Source organism: Netta rufina, assembly GCF_964035555.1.
Source record: "Netta rufina genome assembly, chromosome: 5".
NCBI classification, from domain to species: domain Eukaryota; kingdom Metazoa; phylum Chordata; class Aves; order Anseriformes; family Anatidae; genus Netta; species Netta rufina.
In genome coordinates this window covers 9477672-9495182 of record NC_140128.1, presented here as the reverse complement: position 1 = coordinate 9495182, position 17511 = coordinate 9477672, and the positions used below count along the sequence as shown (strand labels likewise).

Sequence of the window (17511 nt, the reverse complement as noted above, 5' to 3'; positions counted from 1 at the left end):
CAAAAGGAGAACAAGTTACGTAATAGCGACCATAACTCAGAGTAAAGCAAAAGTCTCCTTAGGGATGATATTAACATTTAAGAGAATAAGAAGAGACTTTAAAGATATTATGGCAGAGTGCCAAACGCCAGCTCACATTGTCTTTCTCAAAAGCATGTGCCCACACAGCAGCAGGTACTGACCTGCCTTGGAAACAAAAGAACTTGAAAAATACATGCATAATTGATTTTAAAAGCCATCCACAATATATGTCCTTCCCTCATGGAAACAGAGATGTCAGAGAGTAAATGGGATAAAAGGATATATCCAGTCTTTCAAATTTAAACCAGGCATTTCTCCATTTCTAGTGTTCTGCTGAGCATACTCTTCCTTTTCCTATCAGCACAAATAAAGCCAATATGATGGTACTGGAAATCACTGCGCTTGGAACTCACGAAGAAGAAGAAACGATCGCTTAAATGACTGTGCGTGTTGGGTTCACTTGTGATTGTGCTTTCTCCCAGTGGGAGAAATACCTACAATAATATGGTCTTTGCCCTCTGTGCTGATATCTGAAGACAGCTGTTATGTTGAGACTTTCTAAGATCTTGATTTCTTTTTCCATGTCCTTTTCTTAGTTCAAACTGATGTATTAATGCTGTCATGCCTTCAGTGTGCGTTTGACTGAGCAGGCAGTGGTTATGGACTGCAAACGTAACCAGTATCTGGCACCTTGCTTGGGATTTGCAGAAATTCTCAGAAAATGAGCAGGACTCAAACTGTGAAAGGTCATGGCTTTCTGAAGCATGTAAGCGTTCTTTTTTGTAGGAATTGATTTGGAATCTGTCTCAGTGGTCCACAGTATTGATTGAGTAGTCCACATATTCCAGAAAAATGCAGCCAACTTCTGGCAGAAGATTTTGGTTTCTGTCTCTGTGGGTTTTACTGGAATAGCCTGCTCCATGCAATATCATCTTTACTACTATAGGCATCAATATTTTTCTCCTGTCACCATATTGAAAGCTCTGATAGTACAGAAGTCATGCTCAAATGAACGCATAAATTTTGCATACCCGTAAGTATTTTCCAGTAGACATTTATTGTCTCAGTCTGTGCTATTAAATGATTCACAGTCAAAGGGAGCAGAAATATGACTCCTGGTGATGGCTTATGGACATCCTTGCTTTGGGAGAGTCAAAGTGTCTGCTGGAGGTTTAAATCCCAGTAGAGTGAAAAATGGGAACGTGATTGCATCGCCACAGCTGCTTCATTACACAGCCAAGTGGCTGTAGTGGGGCAGACGGTGAGCCAGGCAGCAAGCATCAGGATGAGTATTAAATGTAGTCCTGGCATGCTTCAGGTGTTGCAGTGGGTAAGCAACCTTCAGCAGAGGGGCAGAACCTGCTTGAGCAGAGGTTCAGACCAGCCAACCTCCAGAGGACCCTGCCAACCTCGGGGGTGATTCAGATAAGCGGTAATAAAGGCTTCTGAAAAAGATACAGCTGGTTTCGCTTCAGATTGGGAAGGCAAACTTGGATCTTCTTGGTGCAGGGTGGCATAAGCATGCATGAATTAATAATCACCTGTTTCTAAAATTGCTGGTATAGTTTTTAATGCCATTAAAAAGGGCAGCACAAGTAATAACAAGCATGAATATGATGAATAGTGAAAAAATCCAGCAGTTTTCTCTGTTTCTCATATAGGAATTACGTTACTAAGTGTATGCTGTAGTCATCTTTATCAGGTTTTACTTCTAAATATTTTATAAAGGATGTTGCAGATTGCCTTTCTCCTGCATGGCACTTAAATTCTAAATTATTGTATGATAAATTGTTTGTTGTGCATCTAGGCTTGAAAATTACTAATTGCAAATAGAACTAAATTCGAACATCTTCTGTTAAGGTAACAATCATAATTTCTGAAGCCAAAATTGACAGTTTTAAGTGCACGTACCTTCAACAACAACAACAAAAGAAGTAATACATGAATGTGGGAGTAGGGTTGCAGTGTTTCAGTAGTGCTGTCTGCTGGGAGCATCCTGACTGTTTTTCAAACCATGAGCTTAAGCCCACCTGTATGCAGAGAAGAACAGTATGGGATGAGTCAAATTTAATACTGATTTTGGTGAGCGCAGAACTGAATTCATGGTGACCTCTGTTTTTCCATAGTAAATACTTTTCAGTGTATATAGACTTTAAATCAGTTTTTCACAAAGGATGACCTCAATATTTCTACATTTGTCAGGGATTGTCTATCAAGCTGGTGACAACCATGCAAGAAACCTAGTTTTTCGTATCCTGAACCCTTATCTTACTCATCCCCCAACGAGTAATGGGTAACATAATTTCACCTTAAATGTTCATTTAAAACACTGATTGATTGCAATATCATTGAGTGCTTTAGTTCTCCCTTAACAGATTTGGATCAATTTTCTGTAATTGAGTTTATTCTTGATATACTTGAGAAATTTTACTTCACCAAATAAATCGTGGTGATTCCTAGTCTTGGCTCTGTATGTTTTGTGTATTTTTATTAAGTATTCATTACTGTGACAGTATTTAGAGGCATTCTGAAAAGCATATAACCATATAAATGCATATTATAAGGCTGCACAAAGAGCTTTTAAGCCATTAGTGCCACTGTTGTAGATAAGTGCTTAGGGATTCTTATATCCAGGGATTATTTGACTGCTTCACATGATGAGCTATTAAATCCTCATGTGAAATTTAGTACAAATTTTTTTGGTGATTACGGATTAGTTTATCATTGAGTTTAGCAGCGGACTTGTTTGTCATCTTTGCAAGTAGATGAGAACTGGTAAGTTAAGCAGTCGGGAAGACTGGCTGATCCTCAGCTGTAGAAGCACACAACAAAATTGATAACACACCCCACGCCACCCTTGAAACTTCCATCTTATGTTAGATTTTGTCTGGAAGATTGGTCCACAGCTTGCTTCTGAAAGAGTTAAAGCCTGTAGCACATTTTTTTTTTTTGTTGTGGAGATAAAGTCTTTGAGGCTGTGAAATCCTAATGGAACTATTGTAAAAACTAGGCCATCTGAAGGAAAGACTTCTGCTTGTACCAACCTTTAAAAGCACCATGTAAGCACATCTTCAGTTTCTCCACTCTTTCATATTTCTCCAAGCTTATCAACTAACATCTTTTTTGTAGTTTGGGTACCGGAGGCTGGAGAAGAACTTTCCCGAATCATCCGTTGAAGGCACCTTTAAAATAATATATTGATTTTAGATTAAAAAGCCAGGTAAAAGGAAACTAGAAGATGTGATTTCAATGTGTTGAATGCAACTAAGGCTTAACATCAGGTGCAGTCTTAAAATCTTACAAAAGTTGATAGGGAACTCACTACGAACATAAGTTGTAAATAACTGAAACTTTTCATATTGTATTTAATATAATGCTGTGTTAACTCGGGCTTCTTCAGTTATTCCTGGAACCATAAAGAAATGCCAGAAGGTAAGTGGGTTCTGCAGGCTCCATTGCAGGTATCGGATGGCACATCCTGCCGTGTTTAATCAGCTCTCTTGCAGTTGACTGGAAGAAGAACCTGCAAACTCAGCAGCATCATCCAAATGCTCCTGGATGATGCTCAAGTGTGAGGCACCGCCAGCACACCTAGGCAGACAAGACTAAAGCAGCTTCACTTTGGCTTGGAGTTCACAGGGGACCTGTTAACAGCTACAGTCAGGAAATGCCGTTGTTCTATCACAGCACAGGGCTGGAAGGGTCCCCAGGAGATCACTAGGATGTTCCTCTTCCATAAGTTGTGATTACTTTATTATTTCTGATATATTATTTCAACCTATTCTAAACAAGAATGATTTAAGAAAAGGAGGAGGGGTGTTAAAAATATATATATATATGCACTCTATTTTAGGGCTAGTAATCTTGCCTGTTAAGAAGTTTTTCTAGTATCGAACTTGGTTTTCTTGTAACTTAAGCTCACTGCTCTTTTCACTAAGCATTGTGGACAGGGAGAACAATTTATGGCTCTCTTAAATGCATAAGCTTATGTGCTTGAAGACTATTATCATGTCTTTTGTCTATTGACTAAACAACCCCATTTTGTTCAATACTACTTCACTAGTCATGTGTGCTCATTCTAATTCCATCTCATATCCTGCTTTGTAGACTAAGTGATCAATTTTTCCTTTCTGAAAAGAAATGCTAAGTATTTCAATCAGTTTATAGTGTCATACATTGTTAATGAGAAAACTTGTACATACATATATTTGACATGTGGTCAGAGTAGTGCCCGACTGCTTTTGAATCCAAGCAAAGACAGTTTTGCATAGTCTCTGAAATCAGAATTGCATAAAAAGTATAATCAAAATCTTTACAAAATCAGGATAAGAGGATATACAGTATGCTTCCCTTACACCCACAAGACCTGTTACTCTATTTTCGAAATAAAAACAGGGCAGTGTGATATGACTTGTCCCTGAGATATATGGACTGGCGTCCACTCGACTTTCTAGGTTCCTTCTGGTCAGCAGTGTGCAGCCGACCATCCACAGATCTTGTGATCTAAAGAGGTTAGGAAAAATAGTGTAAGCAAGCTCTCAGAAAATTATATTCTTGTTGTGATCAGTGTTTGTATTTGCGATAATTCCAGAGATTTTTAACCAGAATTCCTTTTTCAGTCTGTTTCACTACAGTCATGTGTCTTGTTTTTTTTTGTTTTGTTTTCGTTTTTCCCCCTCTTCTCCTCCCTCCACCCACCCCACTCCACCCCCAGTAATCTTCCTTGATTCCAGCAGTGTGCTTTTAGTCACTTGTCAGAGTTTCCTTGTGCATGTATCAATAAAGCTGGACAAAAAGACCAGGCTACAGCATGCCTGAATTAGTAATGTACAAGGGTAAAAAGGTGAAGGGTAGAACGGATGAAGTACATAACTCTGGAATAAACTATTTAATACATACTAGAGATTTTCAGGAGTTTATGCTTTGACCAAATGTGGGTGTATTTTTTCTTCCACACTTTAAAAGCAAGGCTCTTGAAAATTCATATATCCCCTTCCTAAAGCACGTGGGCAAGATATCAATTCAGTGAAAATGTCAGAGGAATTCTTTTTAACATTAGCAAATATGTTTTTCACAACACTTTTGAAACAGATGAAGCAGTTTTTTGGTTGCATCACTCCTCCTCCCCCCAAATGTTGTCAAAATGGATGCACTTATTCGAAATTTTATGAAACTTCAAAATGTGAAATGCTGGTTGTTAATCTATAGGAGTTCTTAGGCATTAATTTTATCGGTGCCTTTTGTAATTTGTCTCGGGTAGGTATGTTTTCCCCAGTTTTTCTAACAGTGTTACTGTTACTTAGTGCAAGCCAGGAGAGGAACATCTACATAACAAAGAGAGGAGGATGAGAAGATTCACATCAGAAGCAAAATTCTTCCTTCTGCTATTTCCAGTAGCGCAACTAGCACCAGAATTGTCTTTGCTTTCTGCAACACGGAGAGCTGCAGGCATGTGGGTGGTGTGGGACGATCTGGCACCTTGTCAGAAAACAGTTTGCACCCTTAGAGGTCCACTTGTTGTCACAATAAAGCTTAGATTTTTGGAGGGGCCTATAAAGCCCTGTTCAGTAAAGACTACCTAGCTGAACTGCAGTATATGAATAATGCATTTAAAATCTGTTTGCGTTTTGTTGCATGTAATAACGTCAGTGAGCATCTTTTGGTTTATGTAACTAGATGCTGACCCTAAAGTCCTCACTAATGTGTTTGCATCATAACTGCACACCTGGTTGTGCAGCAAAGAGGCGCATTCAGTTCCCACAATTTCACAGTGTTTGTAAGTGGTAGTGCTGTGCTTAAATGGAATCACATCGCAGAGCTCTTCACGGGGCTGTGTTCTGTGAGCAGCGCTCCTGCCACTATCGTCATATTTTTGGACACATGAGGAGAAATAGATAAGGTACAGCAGCTCCTCCCGGTGACAAGTTATTAGGCTGACGCACCCTACAGAAAACACACATAGCCTTTCATCTGCATGGGTAGTATAAACAACAAATCAGTGTTAAGGTGCTAGATGAGTTCCTTATCTTTTTCTCTTATCCGACAGATGACAAAAATAAAAATTCAGAGAAATGTGCTTTAGAATAGTAGCAGGGTAACTTACAGACAGGCATGGAAAAGTGTGAGCTCTGTGATTGTATTAGCACAGTGTTCAAATGAGAAATTTTAGTTTTAATGTCTTTAAAAAATAATGTGTCATTGCTCATGTTTACCATGTTAACCTTTTGTTCAAGAATACCGACTTACTTTATTGTCTCTTAAAAAATCTATTTGAATCATGTGTTTATTTGGAATATGATTGAAATTGTAATTAGATTTAAGAATGTCTTATTAATTCTCTTGTAACAAGAAAAAGCAGCTGTGAAATTATGCAGTACAGGTTCTGTCAAACCTAAGAACTTTTGGATTGATTGTTTATATTTTATCTCATTCTTTCTGTGAAATATTGCTTTGAGATTTGGGGTTTTTTCAGTCATAAGGATTGACAAGAAAATCCATTGTGTGAGTTCTACTGGAACTTGCACAAATGGCTCCCTTGGAGAAGAAAGGAAGGCAGCTCGACCTGTCCAAATTATTTCCTCAGTACTGTTTGCTTTATGTTGCTTTTTTAAAACAAAAACAAAAATCTTACAACCAATGAAAAAAAACACTTAAATCTAAACAGAATATTAAAGCTATTAGATGTTTGTTTTTTTCTGAGTATCTTAGTTTATTTTGATACTGATCTTTAGATTATATGTTTATTTTTACCATTTCTTGCCTCTTTATTGTGAGACCTACCTCCACAAAAGTAGTAGTTTTTCTCTCTCTCTCTTTTTTTTTTTTTTTTTTTTTTTTACAGTAATTACACCTATTAAGATTTAGTTCTGTCTTTGCAGCGGGTTTACATGGCAAGGTTTCAATTTCATCTTCCAATTTTGAATTTCACCAAATTTCATCTTTTATTTTTTACAGCCATGGAAGTTGCATGCATACTTGCATTTAGAAGTAGTTTATTTCATACTCCAGGGCTTTGTTGTGTGTGTTGCATATTCTGTAACCTGACTGGCCATAAGAAAGTACTCGCAGCTTTTGCAGTGCCTGTTACAGAACTGCACCTTCTGCAAAAGGCCCATTGTTTTGCACTACACACAAGAGTCTATCTCTGGCACTGCGCAATGCTTTTAACTTCTGCTGTTGTCCATCCATGCAAAACTGTCAATTGCCATCTGCATTGATCTCTTTTCATCTTAACATTGACAAATGTGAAAATGTCCAGAGAGCTTTTTGTTACTATTATTATTACTTGACAAAATGTTAATTTATGTACTCATTAGTCTTAAAAATTCACCATACTTGTATTTTTTCCATAGTCTCTTCTGTCTGCCAAACATAGACTAATTCTCCTCAACAATATCTGGATTTCTCTTTGAGAACACTAGTTTTATGGTTGCTTTTCAATATAGTCAGGTTTAATCCAAAGCAGAATATTATTCCAAAACAAATCTCTTTTGTTTATTGGCACAAATTCAGGTTTTTGTTTGGTTTCATTGCAGCAGTTTAATTGCAAGCCTCAGTCAAGTCATCATTCGGAGCACTTTCCAACTGCCTGGAATTCTCAACTGTGATTTTGCAGGCATCACTTTGTCAACAGAATATAATCCATGTACTTGCAGGTTTCTTTGAATTCAAATCAAATGTGATGTGTAATTAACCAGCCATTCCCACCTTGGGGTCGATTTCTGGAATTCAAATGCAAATTTATGTAATCTGCAAGATGATTTTTTGTTGTCCGTTTCTCTTAAAGAGCTAAATTCCATTGAGATTTGTGCCAAAGCCTGAGGAATACCAGGGTATTACTACTCTACTGACTAAGCAGCTCTTTTTAACTCAGATTTGCTCTGCATGCCACATTGTCCATTTTACCACAGGCAGATTTTACATAGGTTTGATATACTGTTTTGCAAGGAATATGCAGAAAGCTGAGCAAAATCAGCAGTTAAAATGTGCATTGGGTCATAAGACTCTGCTTCTGCCTTGCTGACTTCTCATCTGACCAACCATCACAGAATACAGATGTTAAAAAAGGACATGCCACAGTCAACCTTGCCTGTAAAGGAGCTGGCTGCTACAGACCGTTCATCTCCTAAGGTGAAAAGTGGAGCCATTTGGTATACAGGGAGAGAAAGCGCCAATTTTCTGACTTGTATTCCTTTTGGGGCTGTTGGTTCTGTTGTTATTTTTCCTTTGTTTGGCTAGCACATAAATATTATTTGGAAAAAAAGAAAAAGATAACTGGACTCAAACCCCTTGATACCTATTAATTTTATGCTTGGTGCATTTAAGCAATATCTTGCTCTATTAAAAGGCAATAATGCACTTTCTTCCTATTCCTTAACCTCATTATGTTCTTGCTAAATCAACTCAATTGTAGCAGTTCTGGTCTCCTGAGGATTCTGTGAGAAAGCATTTTTAGAAGAATTTCAAGACTGAGGCCTGTGGAATAGCCTACTTTGAGATGAATATTCTCAAGGTTTACTGTTGTTCTTTGGGGGAAAGAGAAAAAACAATATTTTGTTTCATTTGTAATGTTTTCTGGCAGAAGTGTTTGTTACAACGTTGGAGATATTCCAGACTAGTTAGCAGCCTGCTGAAGCCTTTTAATTCCCATGTTCAGTTAAGCACAAAAATATTTTGTTTTATTTTTATGGGAAGTGTTATTGATGACTCAGGCACACATTTCGTTGCATTGAAATCAATGTTTAAGTGACATAAGAACAGATATTCTTGGAGATAGGCTTTATAGAAGGTACTGCATAAAGCTTTGGAATGATGTCATTAATTAAATTATTTTTGTCCCTTTTTTTCCTTTCACTTTGGCTCTTCAAAAAAAAAAAAAATTAATAAAAAAAAAAAAAACTAATACCTTTTTCATTAAAAATAACATGTAGGTGGTCTAAACCAGTTCCCAGATATACAGAAAGAATAGATTTGGGGCCTGTATTATGTAATCGAGAATATAAGGGGAAGAAGTAAGGTGTGAAGATCTGAAGAAGAAAAAAAAACGGCATTTTTCTAAAGTAAGCGGAATATTATTGATTCTGAATGAGGTAATGAAGTTTTTCTTAAATGGGAACACTACTATTTTTTTTTTTGTTTACGTGGCAATCCAGACCATACAGGGGCCTAAAAGTCTTCAAATAAGAGCTAGAGGGGCCTATACATGGTGTTTTATAATAGAAACCTGTATTTTTTCCCAATTCCATGAGCATAAGGTACAAAGGTATGCTTAGATATTTCATGAAATACATTTTTATTTCAGAAAAAAGTATTCTAGTGGTGGTTCATTACAGCAACCCTTAAGTACTGTCATTGGCTACTTCTGTGAATCTTGCAACCTGGGACAACTTCTATATATATCTTAGATAAAATCACACCTAAAAAAGTGGCTGTATTTTTTTTTTTCTCATCCTGTGAGTTAATTATGTATTTTTTTTTTTTTATCAAGGTAGAGCTGTTTAAAGTAGTAGACCTCACTTTAATTTTCAGTTGATTGTTACAGGAATTATCCTAATAGGCACCATGTGGGATCGAGGACAGGCATCTGTTAAATTTAGGAGAGGTTTGTGCAGATGCAGGTCATTTGTTGATTCTGCTGCCAAATTTCCTGGTGCTTCCATAGGGAAATAGGTCTTTACTTCATAGGCCAGAGTGCAAGAGGTATATAGAATGGAAGAAACGTAATTTCCTATTCTTTGTGATCATGTAGTAGATCGGTGTGTGTTTTGTTGGATGTTTTGTTTTACTCTCCATTTGGTATAGTTAGGACAAAAATAAGGCCATGTCTGTTTAAATAGAGTTTACAATCAAAGCTATAGAACCAGATAATATTGTTTCCAAAAGTAACTTAAATGGGAGGAAAGTCTTAAACCTAGGTTCTTTAAAACCTGCAGTGTTGTGGCATTATTGGTTTGCTTCTGTTGGCACAAAAGCAAAATGTCTGGGTGGAGATGGTTTCGTTAGAGACTAAAAAGAGTTCCGTATTGATAGGAATATCACAAGCAAGCCCAAGCCCAAATAGCAGACTTAGTAATAGTAAAACAGTTGTTGGCTAGGTTTCTTTCCCAGCAGCGTCCTCTAGGGATCATTTTTAACCTTAGTTGCTATATTTAGTAGTGAACTGGAAGTTTACTTAAAATCATTGCTGCAGTAGTGTGCAGAGGTCATGAGGACTGAAGCACTGAATTGAGTACCGGCCAACAAGAAGCATTTCAGTACAGAAGTTGGAGGCTTTTCCTGGGAAACACTGTCTTGGATTTAAATTTTTGCAAGTGGCAGCTATTTATAACAGATCATCACTGTCCGTGGAAGACCTACAGCTAGGAGGGCTAAGCATGACTTCGGAGCTCTTGTGTTTCAGGTTGTTACAGTGCTGTTGGAAAGCTGTGTGTTGTTCTACTGCCAAATCAAGAAAGAACCACAACGTTTTGATAGGCTTCCATTAATCCTTCATTATAGTGCTATACTGTACTTGTATGTAATAGCTCATCAAAAAACAAACAAACAAACAAAAAAAGATTTAGTGTGAAAATCTGTTGCTACCTAAAAAAGTAAAGTAATAGCTTTCTGCTTCTTTATCTGTTAGATACAGCACTATAAAACCAAAGCTTAAAAACTGAAGCATAACGAAACTTTTTTATTGGAAAGATTTGTGGAGGAAAAAGACTTTTCACCACTGAAAACCACTATAGCATAAATCAGTATTTTGAAATAATTATTAACTAAGCTTTTTCTTTTTTTTTTTTTTTTTAAGTCCTATTTTGTATATTGTGTTGAAGATCAGTTAGATGATCGCACCAGATCATTCTGTTCTCATTTCTAAAGGCTAATTCTCACCCATGTAACTGGGGAAAAGAAAACCTAGCACAAGTATGGCATTTACAGTTTACTTGTTCATTTATGTTCCTCTTTTCACAGTATTTGTAACTGGGAAAAAAATAATCATGGTATTAAATGGAAACAATCTTAAAAGGCATGATTGATGATATCATTAAACTTCAGATTATTTCATAAACACCTTCATAAATCAATTTTATTTGTGGTGTGGGATGAAAATGAAAAATGCCATTACAATGAGTTATCATTCAGGATGTATTTATTAGCTAGCCTAGGAGTTATATTCACCCAGTGGCTACATTTGAACATTTAATAGAAATAATGTTGACCTATTCATTTCATAATGGAAAAGACAGTTAAAGGCAATCTGGAAAAATACCTTTAGAAAATTGGAATTCATAAGCTTGCTTGATGCACTGATCGTATATAAGAGAAATAAGATTTATCTTTGAAGGCTATTTTCTGCCTGGTTACTGTGTGTCTTATTTGTCTTTTCTTCATAAAGAAAGGGTTGGCTAATCCTAGTTTTGTTCAGGCTTTTTAGTTGGGTTTACCGTATCATAAGGATACTTGACATTGGTTTGTTTTTCTGTAAGAACATAAATGGGCTCTGATATTCTCCAGTTTGGTTTTACCTTTTTTATGAAAAAGGAAAATGGGTGAATTTCTTAGTCAATTACAGTTCTAATGTCTGAAACAGAATAATACCCTTTGTATTTCTTGAGATCTCACAAATAAATGAGAAAACTAGTATCTGCTGGTACCAAAATAGTTTATTCTTCATTGTTAGGTATCTTTTGATCATAATTTCCCAGAATTTTATAAAGAAATTGTCATACATTGTTTTCTTTTGGAGGTTGCTGTTGCCAATCAGACTAAGTTTATTCTTTAGCAGTAAGTACCTGTTATATCCATTGAATATTGAAACCCAAATTTTATAGTGCTCTTTAGACTGAAGCTGTTTTCTACTTCATACTCAAGAAATGTTTTCACATAAAATTTAAATGTCATGAAAATCATTGCAACTTCTCTTTGTGTTGTATTTCATTAGAGGGCCTAATTATGGTGATACTGACAGAAACATTTGAAATTTCTGTTTCTCAGTCTGTTTAATGTGTTTTATAAACGACACTTCATTATTTCATTTTAATTAGACTCGTGTGGTATGTGAAGCCATTTACGCAGGGTTTTTTTTTCCTTTTTTTTTTTTTTTTTGCTTTGTTTTTACAATTAAGAGGGCATTTTTATCAAGAAAAACTTATGCTGACATGAATTGTTGGTAAGACCCTCATGTAGTTGACATTGGTTGTGAACCTTATTATATACTGCATCTCTAAAGTTGATGCTATTGATTTGGCTTTTATAGCAGTAAGTCCTGTTTCAAACTAAATTTTATGCTGGATTAATAGGCAAATTATTAGGCTGTTCTTTTTGAAATTACCAGTGATCCAGTCTTGCTAAGTGTGCTTCTGTTGTTAGGCTGACAGTGTGTATGTGCTACCTATAAAACTTTCCTCATAAAAAACGCAGAGCAAATGAAATGCAAATAAATTTTTTGTTACCTTGTAGTAGAAATGATTGGCTGTATTTCACAGAATGAGGCTTAGGAGAATTTTTCCTTTATGTTTTTAATGGCCCAATCCAGAAGGCATCTGAGAGCTGGCTTTATTTAGCATTTATTGAGATGGGCATAGTGTTGAGTGTGCATTAAATTGTGCGTGCTGGTTTAACGATCAGAAAAGCTCATCACACTCTAGCTCCATCCTTCCTGCCTGCTCTGCCAGGAAGCTATGAGAAGATGTAGTACAGCTGGCTATCCTGGCTTTGAGCCATGCGGGGATTTGCCTACATATCAGGAATCCCCTCCTTTCCCTCAGAAAAATAACTCTCTCTTAGGCAGAAGTGCTAAAATAAAAGGCAGGATCTAATTACACCATAAACTTTAACCACCTTTTTCTCCTATGTGAGAAATTTCTGTATTCATGCTGTGCTCATTTCCATACTCATGCTAAGTGCAGGGAGAATGTTTTATAGAAAAAGACAAAATGAATGCAGTTTGAAAAGAAAAATGATTATTTTTTTCGGGTCATGGTCTTGCATGCCTGAAAGCTATCTCAACTGTGTGTTTCGACCATTTTGCTGCAATGCTAATATTGCTACAATACAAATGATTGTCATCTTTACCACTGTCGAAAATGTTTGCACAGGTCGTAAAGATTTCCTCCCATGAAATCCCATTTCCCTTGAATTTGACAATGGATAAAGTAACCTTGAATTTGGTTACTTGTCTTTTATTGCAGTTCCAAATATCTTTGACTGAGCAAGTCAAGTACTGTAAAGTTGCAGTTGAGAAGGTCCAGATTACAGAAAAAAAAATAATTAAAAAATAAAAAATAAAAACACCACCTTATGGCAAAGAGAGGAAGAGAGTTTCAGTAAATCAGTTGAGCGACCCAGTTTATGATGGTAGCCACAAGCTGTGTGTATACTAGAGCTGAATAAGCTTTGGCATGCAGTAGCAAATGCCACCAAAACAAGCGGGTCGTGGAACTGGACTTTGAAGCTCTACCAGAGAAGAGAATAGATTAAATGGTTAAATTTGAATCATGGAGGCAGATCATACTGCTGTGTGCAAACGTGCAATGAGGTTGCTTTCTTTCTTCTCTCATGTGACTCATTCTCTCTAAGCAGAAGCAGCGTTGTATGTATTAAGGAATCAGCTTGAAATGATGTAGAAGAATATAAAGTAAGAGAGAGCAAAAGGAAGTAATTTTCATTTAAATTGAGGCAGTGCCTCATAAAAGAATTGTACTTTTTAAAAATGCGTATCACTTAAACTGTTGTCAAAATTGAATGACAGTGTGTGTTATTTGCATTACCTTAAATTTCTTCGGTAATAAAATGATTCATCATGCTACATACAGTGATTCCAATAAGAATGCAAAAACATTTTATTTTTTTTTGCCAATGCGAATAATTATACATTAGGGTCCATGATTCCTGTCAGTATGTGGCTGCTGAAGAAACTGATCGTTACCCAGAATAATTACAAAGTACATATCTTTCCATATTATTCTGTAGTATCCATTGCTCTAACTGTAGATTTCAGCCTAATAAACATGTCCATTAACGAAGCACTGCAAAGAATACTTCCCAGAAAACTTGCAAGTAGCCTGGCAGGCACTGTCTGGTGTTGCTCTGTCTGATCAGGACAGGGTCAGGGTTATAGCCCCATGCCACCACACACTCTATTGGCACTGAGCCTTCACTTCAGAGTCATTGAAAGCAGAGCCCTAACTTAAATTAACTATTTAAGAATGCCTGGCACCTTCTGAGGCAGGAAGACCAAGAGCAGCTACACTGCGTGGCAGATCTGGAAGAACTGTCCTCGGTGGACTGATGAAGTTCTGTGTTTCCTGGTGGAGCGATGCTTACTCTGGTGCAAAGCATGGTTGGTGAGCTCAGGGAGGTTTTGAAATGAACGTCTCTTTCAAGGCTTTAGCCATTGTAGATAAGTACTGGAACTATCCTGCTAATCAAAGGACCTTCATTATGGACTCCTGTTAGAGCTTCAGAGAAGAGACATCCTTGCTGAGTGTGACGTGCTTCTTCGAGTGGCACAGATTTTGTTGAGGAAAATTCCTCAGAATTTTGTGGCTCTCCAAGCAACAGATAGATTTAGATTGCATGGTGGTTTTTTTGTTTGTTTGTTTGTTTTGTGGGTTTTTTGATTATTTTTTTTTTTTACATAGCACAAATGGAGAGACGTAAATCCCAGTCTAAGAGACTAGGATTTTTGAGGAGGTGCTACAGTGTAAATTATTCTCTCAAGCAGAGAAATAATGTAGTAAAATGGACTCTCTTCATTAATTGTCTGAGGATCTTTGACACTGTGTACAGAGATCACAGAAGATCTGTTAATTTTATACAGATAGGAGGCCTTAGCATTCTTCATAAGCAAGCCATAAGACTATCCAAAGCAGAGGTAAATTGTACAATTTAAATTACTGTTTGAGAAAATGCTTGACTTCTGTCGTGTCTTCTGAAAATGTATATGGCTTTCTTGTTTTTTGGAAAACACTGAGAATCAGTTTCACATCAAAAAGGGTGAAAATATGAATGCTAAATAAAACAACGTGTTAAGTTTAGTCAAAAGCAATGTTTTGGGAGGACCCAGTATGTTAATGAACATGTGTGACTTGTAATATTTATTTATTTATGAATATTTATTTATTTAAATATTTATTTATGGGGATTTAATACCCACTCAGAAATGCATGAGACAAGAAGGTCATTTCACCAACAAATGATGGTATATTAGTTTTTCATTTTAATCATTTTCCTTGCTATTTTTTAATTCTTTGGTATATTGCTTTTAGTAGTGAAGTGTAGAATCTTAAGCTTGGTTTTCTTTTGAGACAAACTGATTTGCATTTGATACAGAAAAATGAATTGTGAGTTTTCACTGAGACTTTCTAGTGTCAATATTTCCATAGGAAGAGCAGTTCTCAAAGAAGCTCATTTCCTGTAGCTAGCATTTCATTTTAAATGCCTTCAAAAAGACAAAATATTAAACTTATATGTCTGTTTCACTTCTAAGAAACAAACCAAAAGTAATCTGGTCAATAAAGCAAGTTACTGTATTTTCTGACATGCACTTTTGCATGGAACGCCTACTATTTGTTGAGTGTGTGTGTATTTAATTGCTGTTAAATTGTTTCATGTCTGCGTTTCTGTAGTGTAATTAAATGAGAAATATGAGAAATTTTCATAGTGCTCAATCTATTAAGGAAAGAATTATGTTTTCATAGTATCTTGATGCCTCAATCTGAAGTTGTAAGACTAATAATGCCAACAAAGATGACGATAATGCTTTCTTTTGGTGTGTGTTGATGAACAATTCTGTACTGGGACTATGACGGGATGTTCTGGTGTTCAACTAAGGTGGACTCAGAGAATCCTGGAAAAGAACTTTTTATGCAGAGAGGCCGTACATTATGTCTTGTCTTCCCCTTATTTATTGTGAATATAACATAACCGATTGTGCTTTTCTTAGACAAGTGCACTTGGATTGTTTACCGTTCCACTCTGAATCTCTAAAAAATCATGAATTTTAGAAATTATTACTACATTATTGCAATTTAGTGTTAACAAGCATTACAATTTATATAAAGTATATAAAGTTTTTTTTATTAAAAATTTGTGAGATGTATTTTGGAAATGGAGAGTTGAAATGTTAGAATAAGACAAACTCAGAACAGGGATTGATATTTGCATCACTTTTAGATGATTCACTGAAAGCATTGATCTTCACACTTTTTCATTTAAATTAACAATCTGCTCTTTCAGGTGTTCTCATTGGTTTTACACAATTGACTAGTATCAATGAATGGTGTGGCCTGAACCTGAAGCTGGGCAACACATATGAAAGCCCATGATTGTGCATGTGTCTCAGAAGAAAAAAACTAGAATTAGCTAATAGATTTGTAATAACTCAGAAGTATTTTAGGTGTATTTCAAAGGAGAAGCTGGTCATGAATCCTTTGGGAAGTTCATGAACATTTTTTGCTTGTATGTGTTTTTTTTTGTGTGTATTATGGAGGATTTTTATTCATGAAATTTTGGTAGACAAATTGTAATAGGGTTAACACTGGGTACTGTCATTTGATTCCTAATGACTGGATAACATATATACCATGAAACTACAAGATTAAGAATATTGTCAATGTGAATCCTTGGTTTTTGATGTAAGAGTAAATGAAGAATTCCTGGATTCTCTTTTTAGCTCAGCATTCTTCTTCAAACTTGAAATATTTAAAACATTTTTTTAGTCAGGGAGTTGCTCATTAAGTGGATGAAAAAACTTGAATTTTCAAAATAAGCAGTCTGTCTTCATTGTTGCTTAATACAGCTTCCTTTTATCTTTTGTCTTTTCCAGGTATGAATACCAGCAAGAGTGAGACAGTGAAAGAACATCCCTTACAACCCTCTAGAAGATCGCTGCCATGCTTAGCGCAGAGCCAAACTCATCCTCAGAGTCTGAGCAAGCATTCTTCATTTCTGCAGCCAAATCGTGTGCAGCCACAGCCTCGGCCTCAGCCCCTAAGTGCAGGGACATCTACAGCTACAGTGGATGTAGTGTCAGAGCGAGGTAAGAGACTGTCTCTCAGCAGCTTCTCCCAACACTGGGTATGGAAGGGCTCCTAGGGAACATTATTCATAGTCCTGTGATACCTTAGATACAGTTTTTTAGCATCTTCCATTAAATTACAGTGGCATCTGATAAGCTTTGATATGTTTGGGTATCTACAGTTTGTTGAGGAGATGGTGACAGAGTTGTATGCAACAGCTAGAAGAACCTTGGTGCTGAGTTCTTGAGTGTAATCCCTATGTTTGAAGCGAGGCTTAAAAAAATTTTGCTTATTTATCTAAATTACAAGCTATTTGTGCTCGCTGAAAATAAGACAAGGAACTGCTCACATATGCTGTGAAACAGCATGAAAGTTTCAGTAGTCTGTCCTAGGATAGAGAGGAAAAAAATAAATACTGGGCTTTCTGTACTAAAAGTCTTTGAGTATGAACGTGTTGGAGCAGACTTCATCATTCGCTGTCATG

General features: G+C 36.4%; 1 protein-coding gene across 2 annotated transcripts in view; it reads left to right on the top strand.

The window, feature by feature from the left end:
• The window catches only part of ANO3 (anoctamin 3), a gene marked incomplete at its 5' end in the record, with an annotated part of 201747 nt that overhangs the window by 98269 nt on the left and 85967 nt on the right, over window positions 1-17511 (top strand). For both annotated transcript variants that reach the window (XM_084288567.1, XM_084288568.1), the window contains one exon: window positions 16835-17047. In XM_084288567.1, coding sequence (XP_084144693.1) covers window positions 16835-17047 — 213 coding nt within the window. The remainder of the gene's footprint in view (window positions 1-16834; window positions 17048-17511) is intronic.